Source organism: Serinus canaria (genome assembly GCF_022539315.1).
Source record: "Serinus canaria isolate serCan28SL12 chromosome 7 unlocalized genomic scaffold, serCan2020 HiC_scaffold_29, whole genome shotgun sequence".
NCBI lineage: Eukaryota > Metazoa > Chordata > Aves > Passeriformes > Fringillidae > Serinus > Serinus canaria.
Window position 1 is genome coordinate 772466 of NW_026108147.1, and position 24249 is coordinate 796714.

Here is a 24249-nt window from a genome sequence, read left to right on the forward strand (position 1 = left end):
TGCCAGATGCAGCCAAGGACCTGACACCGCTGGATTCTGCCGGCAGCTGCTGGCGCTCTGTAGGCCAGGTACTGAGAGCCATCCCCACCTTCTCAGCTGAGCATCACCATTGGAGCACTCAGTGGATCATCCCTCCCTTCCTATTGTTCCTTCTTTTACAGATATTTACAAACCTCACTTGGTGTCGGGAGATTATCACCATGTTTACCAAGAGTGCACCAGAGCCTGGCCCCGTAGCCCCTCAGATCATACCTCCTGCTCCCAGCCTGGATCTTTTTGGGGAGAGAGTTGTCTCCAGTCCCAGTCAAGTAAGCAGCCTGTGGCCAGGGCTGGGTGTCCCCAGGAGTCGCGTGGCGCCCAGCCCAGTGTGGTGGGAAGGGAAGCACTTCTCAGGGAAGCTGGGGGAAGCTGCTGCTCTGGCAGCTCTCCGAGTCTTCCCGTGCCTTCTGCAGGTGCCAGGCTTTATCAGGAACATGCACCAGAAGCTCTCGTCCAATGAGCCTCCAGACGACTGGCTGTTCATGGACGTCCTGCGGCTGACGGAGGCACACCCCACGGATGTCGCGGTGACCCTCCTGCGCTGTGCGCCGACATGTGACAGGTACAGGGCCCACCTGCCTTGAGGGCTCAGGCCTAACCAGCCTGTAGGGCCCGTCATCCTGTACAGCCAGTCCAACGGGGTCTGCTAGACAGGCTGAGAGTTCCAGGAGCCGCTGGACCCTCCCTTTCCCAGCCCTGGCATGTCAGCCCATAAGCCTCCTGACATGCTCCCTCCCTACTCCTCAGGGCACTGTGGCTCTGCCATCCGGGCCCTTGTGGCTGCCCAGGCCACAGTGCCCTGGCTGAGACCCCCATGACACACAGCTCTGGTCCTGCAGAGGTGCTGCAATCATGTGGAAGACCATTGCCTCATCAGGAACAGCAGTGGAAAAGGTGCTGCCGACACTGCTCTGTGTGATGGATGGCTGGCCACTGCAAAAAATGTACACCTCTGATGGGGACAATAAGGATGTATTTGCCCTGGCTGTGAGTTTCCATAACTGGCCTTTGTTTGTACATAGATGGCTTCTCCAGTGCCTCTCCATCCTCTCCCCCACTGCAACACATCAGCCTGCCTCAGGCACTGGGCTGAAACCTGGCTTAGGGGCAGGGTTCAAGAGAACCAGGCCAGCTGCTCCCCCAGTGTCTCCCCTGGCCTCTCCCTTGTATGTTCAGCACGATATTGAGTGCTGTCTCTAGTTGGTTTATCCTTTGCAGGCAACCAGGGTGATTTGGGAGATTCTCCGCCTGCCCTGGTGCCCGGAGCCATTTGTGGAATATTCCCCCCATCTCCTTGTGGCTCTACTCTGCCAAATTTACGTCAGCACAGAGCCCATGCCAGAGGAAGTAGATGCTTTCTGGAAAAAATGTCAGGAGGAACATGGCCTTGCCGCCAACCCCAACAGGTGCTCCATGCCAGTCCTCCTGTCACTCCCGTGTCCCTAGGCCTGAGGCCTGGGGTCCCAGCATAACCTGGGCTTTGCTCTGCACACAGCTTTGTAGTGAGCACTGTGAAGGCATTGTTCCACCATCTGCAGTGTGTGGAATTGCTGATGGTAATGGAACGCAAGTGTGCCTGGGACACACTGCTCCGTGCCGAAACCCACCACTATGCAGTGGGTCTGCTTGCCAGGTGAGACCTCGTTCTCCCCCCTGGCCCTCTCCTTTGTGCCCAGAACGCCCCACACAGTCCCCGTGGTCATGGGTGGCAGGGTCTTGTCACCAAGGGAGGGATGAGCAGACTGGAAAAGGCTGGCAGAGGAGGGTGCCAGGGAACAACCGCCTCCCAAAGAGCCCCTGGGGTGCTTGGGTGAACACCAGGCCTCTGTGAGTCAGCCCTGGGAGAGGTTTGCCCACCCGGCTCAGGGGCAATGGTGCCTTTTTCTCCCTGCCAGGGAGATGCACCGCGTCTGCCTACCCTTCTGTTCCTGCATTGCACTCCGCCTGCTCTGCCGGCTCGTCAGGGAGGAGCCATGCTGGGAAATGCCCGCCCTGGCGTTCCTGGTGGAGGTGAGCCCCATGGCCAGCACTGCCTGGCTGAGCTGCCTCCCACCCATCTGCCCTCTCGTAGCCACAGCTGCCCGGGATGGTGTCCGTGCCCTGTGCTGCTGCCTTGGCTTGGCCCTGTGCGTTTCTGAGCTCCTGGGCACCTCTGATGCCAGCTCTGTGCCTGCTCTGTGCCTTCAGGTCCTGGATGGGCTGGACTTGAGTGAATGGGGTAACTGCATCCTGGAGCTCTTGACAAGGCACCTGATGAGTGAGTCCATGGAGATGCGTCGCCTGGCACTCAAAGGCCTCGTGGTGCTCAGCAAGGACCCCGTAATGGTGAGAAAGAGGCAGCAGCTGAAGCTGTGCTGGTAGTGTGGGACTGGGGCAAGCAGCCCCTTGGGTTTAGCTGGGCTTTGGCAGCTGTGGCAGCTGCTCTCCCAGCTCTCCAGGGTCGCTGTTCAGCTGCCTCAGTGCTTTGGGACAGGCCTTTGGCCTCTAGACTCCATGGCAGGTGGGTGGGGTTGCACTGCTGGAGCAGTGTTGGTGGTGAAGCTTTTCATGGATTCACAGCACAGCCTTGTGTTTCACACAGGCCAGAAAAATGTGCAACCTGTCTGAACCTCTTATGGAGCTACTGAGGAATGAAGACATAGAGGTGGTCAAGATGAGTCTCTCTGTGTTCACAAATATACTCATGAACAAGGATATCCTAACATCCTGCCCCACAGCCCCGAAAATGGCTGAGGCGCTCCGGCCCCTCTTTGACAGTGTAAGGCTCTGTGCCCCCAGCCATGGCCCCTGGGTGCTGCCCAGAAGTGTGGTGCCCTGTGGACTGTTGGGCCTGTGCACAGGGGGGCCTGGACAATCCAGTGCTGAGTTTTTTCCTTTCCAACAGGACAACAGTCATGTGCAGCGGCTCTCCATTAGCCTCTACCGAGATGTGATGGAATCAGTAGTGGAAAAGGGAAAAAAGGGCCTGAAGAAGCATGTGAGCGAGAGCCTGCTCCCGCTCTTCTTCCACTGCCACGATGAGAACCGGCGTGTGGCACAGGTGAGGCCTCCTGGGCACTGGTGTCCCCATGGATGTCTGCCCACCCCCTGGCACCTGACGGGCTCCAGCCTCCTGCTGGCCTTGGCACAGAGATGCGGGTCCTGTGCCCTGGGCTGCGGTGCCATCTCTGGGTCTCTGCTGCTCTGCAGGCCTCTCGGGAAACGCTGCTTTCTGCAGTAAAGTTCCTGAAGAGAAGGGATCTCAAGCAGCTACTGAAGATGGACGACCCGTGGAGCTTTGCTGAGCGTGTGGTAAGGACGGCCTGGAATCCCCAGCCCAATCCCTGGAGAAGCCACCTGCCCACGGTGGCCAGTTTGTGGGGCTGGCAGCTGTGGCCCCTGCTCAGTTCCACACGCAGGGGCAGTGGCCTGTGCCCAACATGCCACTCCCTTTCTTGGGCCATGAGGGCTTTTCTCCAGGCTCCTCTGACCGAGCCCCGTGCCGACGGAGCCCCGAGCCAGCTGGGCTCTGCTGCGGGGTGGCACCATGGCTTGCCAGGCCCTCTGCCCCGTCCCGAGCCCGGTGCCTGCAGCTGCCAGCCGGGCCCTCATCAACCCTTTCCCTCCGTGCCCTGCCGCTCTCTGCAGCTGGCAGAGGACAGGTGCCGAGCGGCCGAGCACCTGCGCCTGGCCCTGCCGTACCTGCAGAGCCCTCAGGAGCCCCTGAGAGAGGCGGCCGTCAGGTCCATTGGTGAGCCACCAGCCCGGGGTCTTGGTCCCTCCCTTCCCCATTGCATCAGGATCTGGGCCAGGGGCCATGACAACCTCTTCGTTCCTAGGGATCGCTGGGATGCTCATGAGAGGACAGCGAGAGGAGCTGCAGCTCATCTGTGAGGGTGAGTGAGGCCAGTGGGGTGTCACTGGGAGCTGGCAGAAGCAGTCCCTGCCCCGGCTGCGGTCCTTGTGCAGACGAGGGGCAGCATTGGGAGAGCACAGAGCCATTTCAGAGATGTGTGATTTGTGGCCAGCACCTTCTAGCTGATCCTTGTTGTGTCCTGTTTCCTTCAGGCCATGGCAAGAGCTGAGTGGGCTGGCTCTTTCAGGGGGTTTCCTCACGCTGACCATGGGTCTGTTTGTTTCAGCCCTTCAAGCCCTTTGCACAGATGAGAGCCCCTCCAACACAAACCTGATAGTTCAAGTCATGTTGGATGAAAGAGCTACATCACTAAGTTCATCTTCTGGATCAGGACAAGCAGGACAGCCGCAGATCCCATGCAAGAGGAGACAACTTGGAGATCAGAGGAGAGCATCTGGATCTCCAGGCTCAGCTGATGCTGGGCAAACCTGAGCTTGCCTTCCCTCTTTACTGGTTGCTCCTTGCAGCCCTCAGAACCTGCTTGTTCCTGTCTCCTCCTCCCGAGCTCATCACTCTGCTTTGTTTGCCATTAATAAACATTTCAGCTTCTTCACCTCATTTGTATCTTTGTGGAGCTGAAGTGGATCAAAACCTGAGCCCTGGAGCACACAGGCCCCATCCTGCCGTTCTTTTCTGCGCTGCATTTTGTGCAGACAAGCAAGGCAGATCACACTGGAGAGGTCCCTGTCCTGAAGGTCTGATTCCACAGCATTGTGGACCTAAGGGTCTTGCTGAGCACACTGAAGGTCAGCAGTAGGATGAAGACCCTGGATTTTAGAAGAGTCAGCTTCGGTATTTTCTGAATCCAGCTGTGAGGAATTCCATAGCAAGCATCCACTGAGGGCAGAGGATCTTGGAATCCTGGAAGTTATTCAAGAACAGCTTCCTTGAAAGCACAGCAGTGGTCCTTCCCTGCAAAGGGAAGGAAGAGGGCAGAACCAGAGACCATGCTGATTTACAGTGAGCTTTGAGTGTGCTAAAAATGAAGCAGCAGTACAGGGGCTAACACACGACTGTCCCACTGTACTGAGTGCTGTCAGGCAGTGCTGGGATCCTGGGTGCAGTTCTGGTCCCCACAACTGAGGAATCACAGCTCCTGCCTCATACACACAGAAACCCAACCACGTGAGACCAGAGGGAGGAGACCCTTCCAGTTTCTTTTGGGCATGGCTGCAAAAAAGCTGCTGCTTCTTCCTCCTCCTGTGTGTGTTGTTTGCTGATCCCAGAGCCAGAGCCAGGTCATGCTCTGTTTTCCAAAGACTGTTCAGAGCAGGCATCAAAAGTGCTCCGTGCACAGTGGAGAGTCCTGGAAGGTGCTCACAAGAACATCTAACCCAAATCTACCCTTCTGTAGTTCAAGTATGTGGTTTTCTCCAAAGAAAGAGCTCCTCTGCCTTTGTCAGTGCCTGTTTTGTTTCACCAGAGACAGCAGCTCCCCCTTTGGCTTTAAACACAACCAAAGGCACAGTCATTGATTAGAGGCTGAATAAAATGATGTATTCCAGTCCTGCCCACCCTCAGGGAACTGACAGGCCACTGAGTTCAGACAGCTTTTCTTAATGAGACAGAATTTTTTCACAGTCATGCCATCAGAGAACAAAGAGGGGTAAAGCACTTTTATTTACACTTACTCAGTTTGTAAAACCATGTGTACGCTGCCATCATTTAAAGTGCAAGCTACATGTCTTCTGAATAAACTGAAGGCATAACAGGTGCTCTGTAAGATAAAATACTGCCACCAGTAGTTATACAACTAACTACAAATGCCAGTAGCATAGTTCAGACCCTGACCAGCTTAGCGTGTTACTTCTTCTTGTATATTACCAGCCAAAAACATATTCCATTGCTTTAGATACAATACTTTCATCTTTCCTAGGAGTTTGTCTGTCAGAAACCACCTAGAAGGCAAGGAGAAAAACAAAAAGAGAAAATACAGAGAATCAGTCAACATGTAGTTAAGAGTTTTTACACTAAACATTTATTTCTTCTTTTCCTAAGTGCTACTATATTTTGACAAAATATGTTTCAAATATCTTCAAAACAAGCCCTTAATCCCTGGAAAAGTGACAAGTCATTAATTTAGTATTTTTTTATTATTATTTTACAGACTGAACAGACTGGGCTTGTACTTGAACCCCATCATTAAAGAACTGACAGCAAGAGGTGAAGGTCACATTGAAGTTAATGTCTGCACAGCCTCATAGATGTAAGAGGAGACAACACAAAACCGCGTTTCTGTTTCTCTTAAAATACCTGGTAGTCACTAGTGGAAGCCTTATATGCTGTTGCAAGAGGTCTCATGGTAGAAATCCTTGCACTATTTGCAGGTTGTGTTGGTGTGCCAGCAGATTTTGTAGGTGGAGTGAAAATCGAAGACATTGAGGATGTAGAGCTTCTTTCAAAGTTTTCCATCACAGTCTTAAATAGAAGGTTAATAAAATGTAAACAAACACTGAAAAGCAGTATTCCAACCTTTCTCATCTAAAATGATCTACTATTTGAATGTTTTTGATAAAACATATTTCCAAAAGATAAAAGGTGTCAGTACAGAACATACAGGTACCCATGACCACCAAGCATTTTCCTCACTGCAATCATTTACATGTTGAATTACGCCATTGCAAAGCAGAGCAAGGCTGGAATCTGTTCTCTGTCTGTACTAAATGTCAGCCAAGTTTAAAACAATGTAGAGAATAAAATACAAAAGGAAATGCAAACTTCAAGGCTCCGTTTTTATGGAGCTTATATTTAGAAAGGAATGCATGTAGAATGGAAGAGGTAGGAGATGACTTCATGGGAACCACAAGTTCCACAACACACCACAGAAAACAAAATAACCACCAGCCTGGGGACAGGTGAGCAGAGAGATTGCTCATAATAGTCCTTCTCAGCAGGAAATGTTGACAAGTATTTAAGAAAAAACTTATGTAAATGTGTATTTGCAATTGCAAAAGAAAAAAAAAATTACAGAGGTCAGGGAAAAGAAAAAGCAAGACCAAAAGCAGAGTGCCTTTGAACTAAAATCAACTATTAACTTACTTTATCTATACAAGGCTTGACACCAATCATGATAGATTCACCAAAAATTCTTCCATCTTTGCTTAAGGCTTTCCGGGCTTGAAGCTTGGACTGATATCGAATATGCATCCAGTTTCCTGTGTTGGACATCTGAATGAGATTAAGTGAAAATTGTCAAATGTAGCTTTTTAAATGCTTAATTCACAATGTTTTCTGACATAAGTGTCAAACTAAGACATACCACATGCTTTAATATGTTTCCATACTGAGCAAACTGTAGTAGAATGTAGGAAGCTGATGCTTGAGGAAATCTGAAAGACAGAAAAAAGTGCTCAAAAAATTATGAGTAGTTTAAGAACTCAGGTGTTAAGATACAACCCAATGAAATCCAGAAGAGACCACTGTAATATCAGAAGCAGTGACTTGAGAAATACCACCTTCTAGGCATTTTACCACACACCCCAAGAGCAGAATGGTGCCTTTCTAACTGGAAAACATAATGTGGCAGCTCAATTTAAGATGCCTCACTGAAATGTGTGTGTTTGCTTGCTTTAACCATAGCTGTACTTGCAGCACATACCAATGCCAGACAACATCAATGCCCAAGTATTTTTCTCATACACTCTATAGACTTCACCCCCCAGGTTTTTCTGATACTTTGGAAATAACTTACCCAAATACAGTTACCCACGTGTCATCGAGTTGATCCTCTGAAGTAAGGGAATCACCTTGAGTGTAAAAAGGATCCAGCTGAGCAGGAGATAGAGTAGTCTTCTTAGGCTGCCCAATGCTTGCAGGGCTGAACATGCTTGAAGCTGTTAAATCAAAATGGTATTGCTGAAAAAATTTCTTTTGCAAGACAGAGATTTATTATAAAAGAATAAAATCAGTGTCAAGCATTTCACCGGTATGTGGAAGAGTTTGATGGGGATTTACTCACAGACAGAACAAGTAAGTCAATCATAACTTCACATCTGCAAACACACTAGTAAGTTTTTATGACTAGCAACCTAGTGCTCTCTTTGACTTCAAAACACCAACAGCTTAATACAGTTGCCAAATAGGAACAGGCCAGCAGAATAAAGCTTGGCAAGAAGCCACCAGTTCATACACAAGATATCAAACCTTGTGAAGATAAAAGGCAATCCATCAATATCAGCTTCTTCACTCAATTACAGCCACCTCTGTGCTCAGTTCAACACCACATTTGGAACAAGGAACAAGAAAAGCTGCTTGAAACTCAGTCTCAGAATGAATAATTATTTCCCACTCATACCTACACACCTTTTGAAAAGCTAACAAATACACCACCTCTTCATAAATTAGCAAGGAACTGATGTAGCTTGAACAGTGATGATTTTTCTGTATTAAAGAAAGCAGTAAGAAAAGAGAATAGAAATTTTGACAGGACATTTACCTGCTCCTGGAGTTGATGGCAGAATTCCAGCTGATGGGCTCTGTGATAAAGTAAAGCTGGCCTGCATTAATATACAGAAATTAACAAATTATTCTTATAGGTATGCTGCTCAGATCAAGAGACAATTTTCAAGTGATTTAAACATTATTGTGATAATATTAATTGTTTGCCTTAAGTTATTCCTAACTTTTTAGAGAACAGGTATTTGCCTATATATTTAACAAAAGACTACCAAGAGCTGTTAATGAAAAGTTATTTGACAACGTATTTGACATATGCTGCTGCTAAGAACAGGCCAGTGCTGAAGACACTTACTGTTCTTCTTAAGGACAGAGGTGTTGATCCAAGCCCAGGACTAGACAACTCATCATAAATGCTTCTAACAGGTGGAGCACCACCTTTATCCTTATGTGAAGGGACTACTGGTTGTGGGGGAGACCCTCCTGCAATTCAAAGGAACAAAAGAAGAGCATGAGGAAACTTGTAATTTTGCTTTGGTGCTACTTGTTGTTGAGACTTCAGTAACGCATTCAGCCATGCTCTTGTGTAGATTGTTGTTGGGACTGTTGGTTGTTTCACTGGAGGTTTGCAGAGCCATCTGTCCTACCAAACTGTTCAGGTTTGAATGTTCTAGGTAGGAGCATCCTGTTTATAATACAGAAGTATTATTTAGAACTTTCAGACCTATTATTAACCCATAATATTCACTGTTTACATCTGCATTTAGTTTGCCAGCAGATATCTATGTTTTCAACATCAATGTATGTGCAATTGACTTGTAAAGAGTCGTGTGAATTGATTCTGTATTAGGAGAGGTTGATTACCTTCCCTGTAAAACAAACTTTTCCTGATACCAAAACGGTCACATTTGAAACATTTATTATAACTGAATACACTGAGTTCACCACTTAATCAGTGGAATTTGCTTATAGAAAGATATAAAACTATAAGGGTTCAAGTCTGCAACACTCATGCAGAACAATGAGACAAACCAATTTTTTGCTTTCAGGACGATTTTCCAACATTTAACAAATTCTGACCTGCAAGTAGTGGAGACCTTGTTTCCATGACACCGACTGAAGGGCCGTATAAAGCACGTGGCTGTGGAGTCACTGGTGCAGGTAAGTCACCCATCAAAAACCCAGGGAGAAATTGAGCACTAGTTCCTTGTTTTGGAGATGTGGGTGAGCCAAGAGTCATTGGTTCAGCTCCTGAAAACAAAATTTTAAAATAAGAAAAAGACAAGTGAAAGACAAAGGCAGCTTTTTCCATTGTGGGCTCTATGAAAGTAACATATAAGATACAGGAAGTGATTAAGATCACAGAATCTCGGAAGTGTTAGGATTGGAAGGGACCTCTGGAGACCGTCTACTCCAAACCCTCTGCCAAGGCAGGGTCTCCCAGAGCAGGTACAGAAACATCTCCAGGTGAATTTGGGATGTTCTGCAGGCTCCTCAGCCTCCCTGGGCAGCCTGCTCCAGTGCTCGGCCAAGCTCGGTGTAAAGAAGTTCCTCCTCACGCTGGGACAGAACTTGTTTTGGTTTATGGCCATTACTCCTCTCTCTGTCGCTGGGCATCCCCGAAAAGAGCGTGGCACCATCCTCTTGGCACCCGCCTGTGAGATATTCACTAGTAATGATGAGACCAAAGGCGGTTTAAGCATTCCTTTTACGGGTAAGCCGAGTTTACAATGTTGCATTTTTCGCAATTTCAAGTGGCGGCCGATCGATCTAACCCCGCTCCCCTCTGGCATCACCCCAGCGCGAACCGCCCCTCCCGGCGCCGTCTCCCACCCCGCCTCAGCAGCATCCACACCCCCGCCTAGCGCAGGGGCTCGGCCCCACGCCCCTCACAGGAGCGCCGGCAGCGCCGGGGAAGCCGCGGGGCGCCCCCGGCCGGGCCGGGCAGCGCAGCTCCCTGAAGGGCCCAGCAGGGCCGGAGCGCGGCGCGGGCCGGGGGAGCCGCGGGCCCAGTTCACCTGCGGGCGGCAGCTCCATGGCGAAGGCGGCCATGTCGGCCCGGATGGCGGGAAAGAGGCGGCGGCGGTGGCTCCGCCGGGCGCTTTCAAACGGGACGGAGCTTCCTGCCGCCGTCACTTCCGACCCACCCCGTGACATGTTGGGACAAAGCGGGGCGGGCGGAGCCCCGTCGGGGGGTGAGGGTGTCGGGGCCCGGCATCGGCTTGTGCCGGCCGGTCCCCTCACGGCTGCTGGGCAAACGGTCCCTCAGGGAGGGGCGGGCCGCGAACGGGGCTGGGGGAACCGCGGTCAGTGTTACCAAGGGCTGGTCCTGGGCTGCTCCCCGCGGGCTGGGAGCTCGGAGCGGCCTCCCCACACCCTTTCTCCAGGGAAAGGGTGTCAGTCCGTGCCAGGCTGCCGGCGGACCCGGGACAAGGCAGTGAGCTGTTCCCTCAGATGCAGCGGGATTGCCTGATCCCCGTATTAACGTTTAGCGTAGAATCATGGAATGGCTTGGCTTGGAAGGGATCTTAAAGCTCATCCAGCTGCCATGGGCAGAAATACCTTCCACTATCCCAGAGAGCCCTGTCCAGCCTGGCCTTGGGCACTTCCAGGGATGGGGCGGCCACAGCTGCTGCCACAGCCTGTGCCAGAGCCTGCCCACCCCCAGGGGAAATAATCTAATCTCTGCCTACTCCTCTCTTTGAGTCCATTCCCCCTTGCCCTGTCACTATGTGTTCTTGAGCAATTCATATTGAGAACAAGAGAGGTCGTGGTTCAAACACAACGATGAGCTACAGTTCAAGCTGTTGGACCAGGACAGAACACCCTTCAAAATCACTTTAGCACACAATTTAGCCAAACACAGTGTTCTCTTTATTTTGTTGCATATTAATATATCAAATCATTAAGAGCTGGCATGAAGGCCACAAAATACTATTAAAATCTTGTCAATTTTTTAAAATCATATTAAGACAGTAATTTCAGCCTGGGATCTCTCAGGAGGATCAAAATTACACATCCTATGGTCTGTTCTTTACATATGATGTGGAATGGAGTGAGGGGACAGCACATGAAGACCAGATGTAAGAAAGACAGTAGAGTGAGCAGATACAGATCATTATCAACATTTTTTGTACCTCTACTGAAATGATGTACAGGAAAAAAACCCCTGCTAGTTCCAAGACTGGACATTAACATGATGTTAATGCACTTCAAATCACTACTAGATGAGAAACAATAGAAATACACGAAGTGTATCCTCAAAAGACCATAGTTTTAATTAAAAAAAAAAAGGCTGGCTAGCCCACAAAATTCAGTAATATCATTTAGAGTTGCAATATAATTTTAAAATCCAATATCAGGATACTTCATTATATTAACATTTTATTATCTCGATTTTACAACCAATTAGGAATGCACAGATTTGGAAAGAAAGCAACTTACCTCAGTTATTTTACTTCCTTTCTCTACTACCTGCATTTTCTGATGGTTCAGTAAGCAACCCATCATTCCATTGTTTTCTAATATTTCAAAGAAAACTGAGCTGTATCTTTTATTAGTGCTCTGGTTTTAGGCAAAACTTCTCTGAAGTCAGTACACCACCATTTGGCTTTTTGATGACATGTTGGAAAAAACAGGGTCAAAGGAGGGTAAGAAAAAAATACATAAAGACTTGAAAATGCACATGTGAGAGGGGATTTCAAAATGACAGATTAAAGTACATCCAGCATCTCTTCCTGTATAGTCAAACCAGATCATTTCACTTCTCCCTTTGGATCAGTCATGATTGTTTATGCTTCCATTTGCCTTTAAAATCTGTTCTTGGTACTTGTGGAGCTGCTCCATGAAGCCAGGATTTGGACAAGCTGCAGGCCTCGCATTTTTCACCAAGGAAAAGGCTCTGGCAAAGCTCAGTCTTTCTGAATTCATTAGAAAACCAATGACTACAGCTGCTGCACGGGAGACTCCTGCATTGCAGTGAACCAGCACCACGCCATCCTCCAAGAAAGAAATGAAACGTAAGTTATTAACATAAGCACCAAGTTTCTGTTCCAGGAACTTAATAGTTTATGTTACAGATTTGGGAGCTACAATTATCTGGTATTTTAACAGACACACAGACCAGAAAATGGTTCCTGCTCCAAAAAATGTTCCAGTTTAAATAACAAGACAAAGAGGTATGAAATTGAGTGTTATTATCCTTGTTGGAGAAATTCCAAGCTGAGACTAGAGGAATGAGGCACAACGTTATGACAGAGCTAGGAACAGAGTCTAAGCTCCTGCATCCCAGCCCAGCAAATAATGATAGCAGCCTTCCTTGCAATGGAAATCACATCTCTTGTGCACTGCCTGCTGGAAATTGCTCTCTTTTTTTTCTTTTCCTTTGTACAGTTCATGCTTTATTTCCCTCTTTCACATCTAAGTCTGATGTGTCTTTTTAAGTAAATGGTTTGTTTTACACTGCCAACAATTACACAGTGATACCCATTAATCCTGAAAATTATTGAACATGAATGAATCTGGGCCATAATATGAAACCAACTTTAATACTGAGAATTTTTATCTTTCCTTGCTGAAGTACATTGTTTACAGTTCGTACAAAAATGATTTTCCATGTCATTCTTAACTAATTTTGTATTCGCTCTGAATACAGAATAAAAGTGAGAAACAGAGGGCAAACAGGAAATGCATCTCTATTTACCAAGAACTTGCTCTGATGGTGACACTCCAAGTTTTCCTGCCCAGAAATGGTCTGTGGGCTTGCCAGAATCATGTAAGATTCCAGACCAAGTTGGAGAATTTTTTTAATTCTATTTTTTTTAAAATTCTCTCTTTTTATGAAGAGAGCAACAAAATTACCTTCCACCAACAGAAAAGGTGATTATATAATGGTTCTACACAGTGGGCAAAAAGCCTCATCAAGGAAAGAAATTTAAAAGAAGCATAAAGTTTTTTCTTTAGTTGAAGGCTAATGTAACCCCTTATAGATCCATTTTACTTTGCAGTGAACTGAAGCTTTTTCCTTAGGAAAGACAGGGGGAGCAATAAGGAGTGATGTTCATGAATAAGCAAAGATTTTCTCTTTGGAAACACAGGATTTCAGAAGTTTTATTACTAGATATTAAATATTAAAAAAAAGTATCCCTCATTCATAGTATTATGATTTGATATGGGTCACTAAACATGTCATGGAAAATATGCCTGCCAAGCTGGAGCCTAGAAGAAAAGCTGAGCTCTGATCAGTATCAGAATTTGTACCATGGTGTCTAGAGACTTGAGCCATGACAGTTTCAGAAAAGTGAGTCCTGTTACAAGTAGCCAGCTGGCAATGACTTACAGAACAGTGCAGGCTTCACTTGCATCCTCAAATTCACACTCTCATGCTTCCTTCATGGAGTTAACCATGTTCTAGAAATAATTTCTCATATATCATGTTCTCTCACCAGTGACCATCTCTTCCTCCCCCATTTTAGGAGATGAAACAGCCGTGTCTCAGTGGTTACTTCAACAGAAGAACACTTCATGACACAATTTATCATAAGCTCTTTTAATGCTATTTTGACAAAGCAAATTAATTCAAATCACCTAGAGATCTGTCTCTGTATACCACTATCATGTGCTTTTTGAACTGATCCTGGAGAACAACTACTCCACCAATTATCTTCTCTTTCATCCACCTCTTCCATCAGAAAACTACTAATGTTGTTGTAAAAGTTTTCCTGTGAACTCCTTAACCTACCAAACAGTAACTGAGATATAAACACCAGAGGTAAAAAGCAAAATTGTGCAGTTGTGAATGGCACCTCTCATTTAGAAATGAACTGGAAACTGTAATTAGAAACCTTGAAAAGGTAATTTAGTGATAATACGTTATCACATAGCTTGTAAATTATAAATGAGAGAAGGAAAGAACACTGAGGCACAAAGAAAACTGGGGCAAGATCATCTTTTATCCCAACCTGCATAAACAATGAACCCGACAGATATGGTAGAATAACAGCCTACAATGTTTGGTTGTTGACTTATAGTTTAGATACCAAAGCAATGGTTGTTGTAAATTACACACTGAATTTAACAAACCTCAATTTACCAGCTCTGAGCTGGGCTACAGATAACTCTGCCAAGCAGCCCCAGAAGAGGTTTTCAGCCTGTTTTCTACGTCACATCCTTTCAGGATTTTGTGAGCAGGTAAATCACTTTTGGCTCCAAGACTACTAACACATTCTCTGATATTCTTGGTATGTATGTGGATTCACAGCATCTTCCTGGAGCAACCTGGTCTAGAGGGAGGTGTCCCTGCCCACAGCAGGGGGTTGGAGCTAGATAATCTTTAAGGTCCTTCCAACCCAAACCTTTCAATGATTCTACAATGAAAAGCACAAGGATAGTGAACAGCTGATGATAAACCACACAGATCTGTAAAAGCTCTAGTTTTTGCTTCTAATCCAAAACAACATTCCCAATGGAGAAATAAATTTTCTTCATTTCCTTCTGTCAGGGGTAGTGACTTTGATTTAGGATGCAGTTGTGTAATCTCAAGTCAAGCCCTGGTACAACTGTTTTAAAGATGCATTTCTCTAGAACACAAGACAGACATTCTGAAAAAGCAATGCTGGAGTTCGGAATGAGGATTAACAGCAGTGCCACGTCTCTAGGAATGCTTAGAAATTACTTGGATTTTCTATTTAAAATTTAAAAAGACAATGGCAAAACTATTTATTTGGTACCATATTTTCATTTAACAAAAGGAGTTGCTTTAGTTCTTAGGTAGTGTTATAAATAATCTACACAGGACAACTACTAACATTAATTATTGATAGACCGTACCTGGATCTTGGCTTTCTCAATGAACTCAAAACATTCAGGGAAATAGGAGGTAATATCAGTTTCTGGGAGGTCCAGGATGGAAATGGTCTTGTAAATAAAGTCATCGAGGAAGGCATTTTGGACTCCGTATGCCACATTTAGAACGTGAGTGACCTAAGTCAAAAAAATAAAAGAAGAAAAAAGAAAAAGGCATTTTCTGAAGATAGCAAGCAAAACAAGCAGAAACAAAGGTGCTTTAATCTCTAGGCATACACAGACTCTACCTTTCACTGATGCAATGTTCAGTTTTACATACATATGTTGTCTATGGCGTGCTTTTCTCCAAAATTTCAAAGTGTGCTAAAACATACTGTGATAAATCTCAGGGTTTTTCTGAGAGGAAATGAAAATACCACTGCTCAAACACAGACTAAAAAATGGATTTTCAACAGAAAAGGGAGTTTTCATCACATGGTTGGAAAAGAAAAGAAAGCAATAGGAATGAGAGCACAGAGCACCCAACAATCACCCAAATTTCGAGCCTGCTCTAAACCATCACCTTAACGTTCCTTCTGGTTAGTGACCAGAAACATTTGCTGAAGCAGGAGGATTTCAGAGTAAACTACACCTGTTCTTGGCAGGCAACACCACCTCTGGCCTCCTGCCATCTCTGCTCTGTCCAGCCTACAGCCAGGTTGTGGGTTATTTAAAATTACAGTAAAATGACATTTAGATGGCACCAGATGCCAACCTGTCCTGCACAACCACCACTGTCCAAAGGCCTTATCACCCCATAACTGCAACAGAGAAGGGTAAAAAGACAAAATTGTGGGACAGACTTAGAGAAGCTGCTTTGCTTTTCTAGTTTCGTCAATCCACATAAGGCAAGGGGGAGTGGTGCTGCTTAGTGTCTGAAGTGGAAATGCCTATGGTGGTGTAGGAATCTGTTCCATTAAACAGCTCGAAATAATCATCATTCTTGCAGGGAAGCAAGATTCTTTGCAGTGGCACCTAGCAACAGGATGATGAGCAATTGCCATTGCCAAAACTAAGAAGTTCCACCTCAGCATGAGGAAGGACTTGTTTAGATTGAGGGTGGCCAAGCACTGGAACAGGTGGTGCCCAGGAAGGTCACAGAGTCTCCCTGTATGGACACATTCCAAACGCACCTGGACACGTCCCTGTGTCATGTGCTCTGGGTGACCCTGCCTCGGCAGGGGGTTTGGACTAGATAATCTCCAGAAGTCCCCTGGAAGACTCTGGGATGCTCTGAAAGTATTTCAGCTTCTCGTGAAGCCAAAAGAAACCCATCCACCTGCAAACGGAGCAGCCTCTTGAAAATGCAAGTGGAATACGTTTTTCCTCAGATTCGCTAGAGGACATTTCCGAATTTTTAATTTACAGGAGAAACTCGCTGCGCGCATTATGCGAGATGCCTCTGCACGTCCACGAAACGCTACCTTGTGCTTCCTCATCGTCTCCAGGTCGTGAGCAGCATCCTGCGACCCTGCGGACAGAGACAGAGCGTGCCCTCAGCTGCGCCGAGCCCCGCCCGCCCGGCACCGCGCTCCCCTCTCCCGGAGCACTCACCCAGCAGCAGCCAGGGCTTCACCACGCCGACCTGCAGGTCCGCGCTCAGGTCCTGCACGAAGCCGCCGCCGGGCGCCGCCTCCTCCTCCTCCTCCATGTGCAGGCAGGCGCCGCGCCACGTCTCGACGATCCTGCGGCCGGTCAGCGTGGTGACGCGGGTGCGCTGCTTGCGCAGGTTGGCCCTGGAGAAGCTGCGGATCTCCTGGGCGAGGGAGTGCATGGCGCGACTGCCGGCAGCGCTGCGCGGGGCCGCGCCGTGCCGTGCCGTGCCGCGCCGCGCCGTGCCGTGCCGCGCCGCCCGTGACGCGGGCCCGGGGGCGGTGCCGCGGTGCCTCGGGTGCCACGGCCCCCCCGGGCCGTCCTGTCGTAACTGAAGGAGCCTTTAAATAGAAAAGGCATCCTTCCAGGGACCTGATGCTTTGGAGAGCAGGCCGTGCAGCAGAGCCTGTCTGGCTCTAAGTGGGACCTGCTTGTCGGGAAGCGTGGGAAAACATGGGAAAGAGCTAAATGGAAAGTATTAGAGTTAAATATATGTGTTGGGTTTATTTTTGCCAAAAAGGAAAAATGAAGAAAAGGGAGACGAGGTGAGGCTGCTTTCCCCTTGGTCCCAAACGACTTGATGCCCATGTTTTCATGTATTCTCTGGAGTGTACCATTTGCAATGTTCCATAGCTGTTACTAGAGAATCACAGCATGGTTTGGGTTGGGAGGGACCTTAAAGACCATCTCGTTCCAAGCCCCCTGCCATATGCATGGACACCTTGCATTAGACCAGGTTGTTCCAAACCCCGTCTTGGCTTCTAACGCTTCCAGAGATGGGGAATCTGCAGCTTCTCTGGGCAACCTGTTCCAGTGCCTCACCACCCCCACCGTAAAGAATTTCTTCCAGGTATCTGTTTTCCCTCTTTCATTTTTGAACCTCTTCTTTCTTGTCCTATCACTGAGGTTCCCAATGAAGAATCCCCATATGTATATATATCTATATCCATATATTGTGTGTGTGCCCAGGTGGGCACTGTTAAGAGCACTGATCTCCACCACCCAGTGCACTGAATAGAACAAATATCAATTTCCCGGACTTTGTCTCAGAAGTGTCTCTTGGCCCAGTTTGGGCCTCATGTCAGGAAATTTGCAAGCCTTAGCAAAATCTGCTTGCAGACAAGCCCCAGCATCCTCCCCTTAGAGTAACCAGGTGCTTTGTTCCAGCTTCTGGCCCGTGTGAGTATGGGGTGTGCTGTGTAAGCCTTTGCAAGACTAAGACAAATCTGTAAGACACTCGCAATTGAACTTAATAATACAGCTGGGTGTTGTTCCTTGATCTCAGAGGAGGAGGATGCAATAGGTGTGGATGCAGAAAGGCAGCTGACTCCACAGCAATAGATTCATTTTCTGCTCGGGATGTTGATCCTTGTTATAGCTGCCTTAAACACCAGGGGTCCCTACTGGACAAAAAAAAATCTGTGCTGCTCTTGTCTCTCTGAAATCCAAACACACTGCAGATGTTTATATGCAGAATTATTATCTTATTACTTAGTGTGTCCATTTGTGTCATAAGCATTAGATATAGCCTGAATATTCACAGACACTATTTCTTATAAAACAGGCATTTCCATGATGATAACTTGTTAATACTGTTCATTACAGGATGGAAGGGAAGATAATTGTGAATTAGAGTTTTAAACTGGGATTTCAGTTCACAGATGATTTCCTGTATTTGTCTTGCATGCTTTGCTGAGAGTAGAAGACTCCTTTAAAGGTGTGGCATGAGCTGGATGCTTTCTCTCCTTCCTTGGCTGAAAGTATTTATGGTATTTCTGGATCTTCAGGTTTTGAATAAGCTGCATATCAATGCAAATGAAGTAGTTTAAAATCATTTTTAATGTTATGATTCTTCTGTTTTGTCTCTCCAGAAATTCAGCAAAACCTGTTCTATGGGTATAAACTAAGAAATGTGTACTGTAATTACTAATTATTACAAAAGCTGCTTGTACATATTCAGAGAGCTCATATGGCAGTACATAATCTCTCTGCTGTATCTATTTCCTTCCACTATTATTTTTGTCTAGGTACTGCTGGTACTTATTGATGGGAAAGAGCTGGCTTCCATCTGAAAAGTGATAACCAGCCATTCCAGATAGCTGAGTTGGAAAAACCAGCTTTGCACTCTGAAAGATGCATATGTTAGAAGGTTGAGCTTGATTGTAAAATGCACTGAAAATTGATAGTTCATTCTCAGGCTGGTAATTTAACTGAAGTGGAGAACTGAACCCTAATTAATACACTAATTACATCACATTTCAACCTGCATTTACCAGATGACTTTGAGGAGTAAGAGAAATGGGGGAGAAAAATCAAACTATTGTGAGCTAATATCTAACTCTGATAATGCCTCTGCTTCAGAGAAGTTGGAAATAAATAACTCTGTGCACCAGTTGGTGACTGGATGACTGTGAATCATGAATGTAGTGTGGCAATGAGAAATGCAAGTGTGATGGTGAAATGCATGAGGAGGTATTTAAAACAGAGAGAGGGAAATAATAATGCTGTTGTATGAAGTTCTAATAAGCCTTTTTGGAAGTGCATTTTAAAATCAAAGAAGGTAAATATCAAATTTGATTTCAGAGTTCTTGTAGCATCTTATGTATAGCTTTTGTTAATGTGCCGTTTCCACAGGCATAATAAAATATTAATGTTACCATTTGTGCCAAGAAGCATAGCAAGGTTTTGTTTGTTTCACAGAGTTCAGGAAGGAAACCATTATAGCTTCCAGTCAGGATCATAAACCAGCAAATAGAGTAGGAAAATTATTTTATAGATTAGTGTAGTTAGGCTTGTAAGTAGTAGCTGCTCTTACTATTCATGATGAAGAGATGCCCTCTATAACTAGGGTAAAGATGAAGGGGAACGTGCAGGAACACAGCATCCCACATCCTGAAAACAGATTTTTCTGCATTAGACATGATTGAGACACATGCATCAACGTTTGAAGGATAGCTGAATTTATTTGAAAGCTAGAGCTTCAAAAAAGAAGACTTTTCTAGAAGAAGAGGTGGCATCCTGGAATATACCCACATAAGCGCACTCAGAAAAAAAAGGATTTTTTTTTTTTTAATGGTATACTCCAGAGTCAAAGAATGACCCAGATTGACCTAAACTGTCTCTTTAATATGTTTGATTCTTTTTTTCCTCAATAACAAGACAGACTGAAAGCTCAGGGGATTTTTTAATCATATTTTCTCTTTGAGTATTTCAGTAAAAAGTGTACAGAAGCATTCTGCTTGAACTCAAAAGCTGTTCCTCAGCTTTTAGTGCTCCTTTATCACTACTTTTAAAGTAGCCAAAAGTTTCCATTCTGATTGCCTATTAAAGTAATTGATTCATTATTTTATTTTATATGAAATTTCTATATGTAGACCATAAATGAGGTTCAGGATGATGTAGCCATGTTTTCTGATTTACTTTAGGAAAAACCTGTACATAATTTAGACTTAAACTAATGGTTGAAAACTAGATGCGAATGTCATTATGAATAGATTTGAAATAATTAATTTACTACCTTGTTAACATCTTAATTAGGAAGACTGTCTTGTAGAAACAAGTCCTTTCTTCCTTTTCCATCCCACATTTTTAACCACAATTTCAAACTCACCTAAAGCTCTCTGAAGTACAGTTCTCAAGTGTTGAAGGTTTCCATTCACGTTTGAGTGACAGGATGAATGTCCTACCAAAAAGGCCATCTAGTGTTTGGAGTACCAGTCAATGACTCTTTGTGAGCAGCACTGAATGTTCTTGGCTTCATCTTAATATTAAAACTTCACCATTTTTTATAAGATGTAATGGCTGTTTTCTGTCCAACTCCAAACAATGAGCTTCATTAACTGAAGCAGATAAAATCTCTGATGTTACTTTGCTAATGGCATTCCTTGTTAATTCCTTGTTAATTCAGCAAGATAAACAAGAGACTACTTTTGACATGAACACTATGAAGGGAAGAGATTTTTCTGCATGAGACATGATTATTTTGTGTGAGTAACACTTGCCTGATCATTACCAATTTCATTATCAATGTCAAAAAATAGTGCAGGGAAACAAGCCTGGAAGACAAAGTTGTGTATTTATGTGCTGTGTGAAGCAACTGGGGGTTTTTACACCCTCAAAATTCATATTTCTTTGTCAAATGGAAAAAAAAAAACCCATTACAGATGGAAATATGGAAGAAAACTGTAGTAGTTTTTCAACCTTTCCCCTAGTTTGATCATAGGTGTGACAATTTGGTTGGTACTCATGTCATTCTTCTCCACTAGCTTGCTTTTTGACCCACATTTTATCTACAGAAATCTGCCATTGCACTCTTGTCACGTGTAAACCTCTAACTATTCAAGATCCCACTGACTGGTAAATGTGATTCCTAGAATGGGGGAAACCCCTTCATTGTTTGGATGTTCCTTGACTCCAATTTTCCTCTCCTAAGTGTGAGGTAAGTTTGGGCAGGGATTTTTAATTTAGTCTTTAATGGCTGGATTGTACAAGCTATTGTATTTTGAGAGGGACGTGCTATTCCACTGGGTTTTCACCAGAGAAAGGGAAAAGACACAGTAGCCTGGGATAGGTTATTTTTGTACATTTACAACTGTAACTACTCCTGCTACCCCATTTATCTAGGACAGAAGTGTAACACAGGCTGAAGAAAGTAGATCAGAGCCCTGGAGCTTGTACAAGCCTGCCAAAAAAGGCTCTGTAGGTACTCAAATATAAACTGGAAGGGCCAACAGAAGCCCTACAGCTGGCTTGGTTTGAACAGCCAGGTGTCTGCTAAGGAAGGCAGGAGCCTCCCTTGGAATGGAAAATGTACACTCCCTCCAGATTACTGTAATTTTGAAATTAGGGAGCTCTCAGGCAAAGATGTAGGAGTAGGAATAACAGTTTTTATACTAGGATAATTAAGAATACAAATGCAATAGTAGAGGCTGCCCAAAGGAGCTGGGGATGCCCCATCCCTAGGGAGTTCAAGGCCAGGTTGGATGGAGCTCTGAGCACCCTCATCTAGTGGGAAGTGTTTCCTGCCCATGGCAGGGGCTTGGAAGATGATGATCTTCAGGGTCCCTTCCAACCCAAATAATTTTATGATTTCCATTCCTGTTTGAAAGCCATATAGTGATTAGCAAGTTAAACTCTGTACTGAACAGATAAGTGGCTTTAAAAGAACCAGAGCTGAGCTTGACCCAAATCTGAAGTGCTGTTTCTTGCCCTAAACTTGTGTTTTGGAATAAATATAGAAAGCTGTTTAAATCTTCTAATGATTCTTATTTTGCAGTGCATCTACATGAGAAACATCTTTATTTCAAGTAGAAATATTACATTTGGTACTTTAAAAATAATTTATCATGGAAGGCAGATGCTTTGTGTAAAATATTACTATAGATGTATAATTAAATCACATAGCATTTTGTGCTTTATAAATTTAAATAGCAATCTGAATACTTCTGATGTTTTCCATAGACTCCAGTAATGAAAAGTCAGGTCTAACAGGTTTAACCTAATTAATCTTTACAACATTGTTGCTAGGTACTCCTGACTTCTGGACACAAAGCTAAGAAATTAAATCATCTGATAAAGGCCAATGGATGAATCAATAGCAGACTTCAGATTGGAACTCTAGGTTCTTGCTTCCTAGTTTTATTCTGAATCATAGATTGTCTTGTAATTGCTAAGGTGGAGAGGTCAGTCAGTAACAATTTAACTACATTCAGGCTTCTCACAATTATTTCTATGCTTTCTAAAACAGATTAGTTTAAAATCTCTGAAAGACAGTTCTAATTCTGATTTCTAATACAAAAATGTGAAATGAAAATTAAATACAAGTATTTTTATGCAAAAAAAGGCACAGATGGTGGTGCCACTATAAAAAAAAAATTAGATTAGAAGGTTAATTCTTAAGCCTGTCTCTTGTTCCCTAGTCTGGGCACCCTGCATCCCAGCTGGTTGTGCTGGCCTCTCAGAGCTGAAATCATCTCCCTAAGACATCACAACAAGGGATGGTCTCCTGGAGGTCTGTTGTTGACATTCACAGCACAGAAATCTCACCATTCCTTAAAAATATGTCCTTTTAATTCCTGTGCTTCAAGTGAAAAAACCCAGCAGTGATGTGACTCATCTAGCTGGTGATAGGGTGTTTCTCAGATTTGCTGTACACTGGTCTAGAGCAGCTTAGGGGGAGGGTGTGAGCCATGAGTGGGGCAGAGGAGCTGCAGCAGCACCTCCGTGGGTATCCCTGGGTTCTTCCCTCTTCCCAGGGCGGGTGTGATGCTCTGGTGCTGGTGGAAGTGCCCTCAGAAAACAAAGGGCACCAGCAGTGACAGTGTGTCTGCATTACTCCATGCAGTGTTCTGCTGGGCCCCAGTTCGTAATTTCAGTTGGTTCAGTAAAAAAATCATAGAATCAGCAAGGTTGGAATAAACCTTTAATGTGATCCAGTCCAGCACTGCCACTGTAACTCCTAAACCACAGCATGCAGTGCCAGATCCAGATGCCTCTTAAACATCTCCAGGTGTGGTGACTCCACCACCTCCCTGTGCAACCTCTTCCCAATGCCTGACCACCCGAAGAGTCAAAAAAGTTTTCTAATGTCTAATATGAATAAACCCTGTCTCAGCTGAAGGCCATTCCTCTCGTGCTTTCACTGGCATGGCAAAAGGCTGCCACCCTTTTGTCAGGGAGTTCTAGAGGGTGCTCAGGTCCCCCTGGAGTCTCTTCTTCACCAGAATAAACATCTCCAGCTCCTTCAGTTGCTCCTCATAGGAACAAGAAGCTTCACCAGCTTCCTTGCCCTTCCCTGGACAAGTTTCAGCCCCTCGATATCTCTCCGAGCTGAGGGGCCCAGGACTGGACACAGCACTTGAGATGTGGGCTCACAGTACCAAGTACAGAGGGATGTCAGCGATTTCTGACACTGCCAGGTGCCATCGGCCTCCTTGTTGCCCTGGGCTGGCTCAGGTTCAGCTGCTGCTGCCCAGCTCTTTTCCACTGAGCCCATTTCCAGCCACTCTGCTCCCAGTCTGTGGAGCTGCTGGGAGATATTGTGGCCAACATGCAGGACTGAAGTGGTTTAAGTAAAAAAATTGAGTCGATTGAATAAAAAAGTGAAGGTAATGAAGTAAAAAAAATGGTGCTTTCATGGCCTCGAAGAATGGTTTTTTTGGAAGGGTCTATAGACGATTTTGTTCCAACTCCTTGCCAGGGAAAGGGACCACTTCCACTAGACCAGCTTGCTCCAAGCTCCATCCAGCCAACACCTCCGTGGATGAGGCATCCATAACTTTACTCGCTGTAAACCTTGCAGAAGGACGGGCGCTCCTCACCGTTCCGGGGGCTGTGCCCGCTGTGCCCGCTGTGCCCGCTGTGCCCACGGCCCCTCAGGGCCCCGAGCCCGGGCACAGCTCCGCGCTGCTGCCGCCGCCCGCCCGCCGGGGGCGCCCGAGCGCCGCCCCACGTGACCCGTGCCCACGCCCCGCCGAGGCACCGAG

At 45.8% G+C, this 24249-nt stretch overlaps 2 protein-coding genes across 4 annotated transcripts; both read right to left on the bottom strand.

Annotated features, from left to right (window-relative positions):
- Window positions 1-5523: 5523 nt before the first annotated feature.
- Window positions 5524-10466, bottom strand: NUP35 (nucleoporin 35). 3 transcript variants are annotated; one of them, XM_009088158.4, is made up of 9 exons: window positions 10348-10466; window positions 9410-9580; window positions 8685-8812; window positions 8370-8430; window positions 7626-7767; window positions 7194-7263; window positions 6974-7102; window positions 6188-6352; window positions 5524-5832 (listed from the first exon to the last, which is right to left on the bottom strand). In XM_009088158.4, the coding sequence occupies exons 1-9, from the start codon at window positions 10379-10381 to the stop codon at window positions 5755-5757; spliced, it is 978 nt and encodes a 325-aa protein (XP_009086406.1). In that variant the 5' UTR covers window positions 10382-10466; the 3' UTR covers window positions 5524-5754. The 3 variants fall into 3 exon arrangements, with proteins under 3 accessions (XP_009086406.1, XP_018767346.1, XP_050843581.1); XM_018911801.3 differs by having other exon boundaries at window positions 10352-10460; XM_050987624.1 differs by lacking the exon at window positions 10348-10466 and having other exon boundaries at window positions 9410-10142.
- Window positions 10467-11180: 714 nt separating this feature from the next.
- Window positions 11181-16984, bottom strand: DUSP19 (dual specificity phosphatase 19). The gene is made up of 4 exons (XM_009088159.4): window positions 16727-16984; window positions 16597-16643; window positions 15158-15310; window positions 11181-12328 (listed from the first exon to the last, which is right to left on the bottom strand). The coding sequence occupies exons 1-4, from the start codon at window positions 16944-16946 to the stop codon at window positions 12107-12109; spliced, it is 642 nt and encodes a 213-aa protein (XP_009086407.2). The 5' UTR covers window positions 16947-16984; the 3' UTR covers window positions 11181-12106.
- Window positions 16985-24249: the final 7265 nt, after the last annotated feature.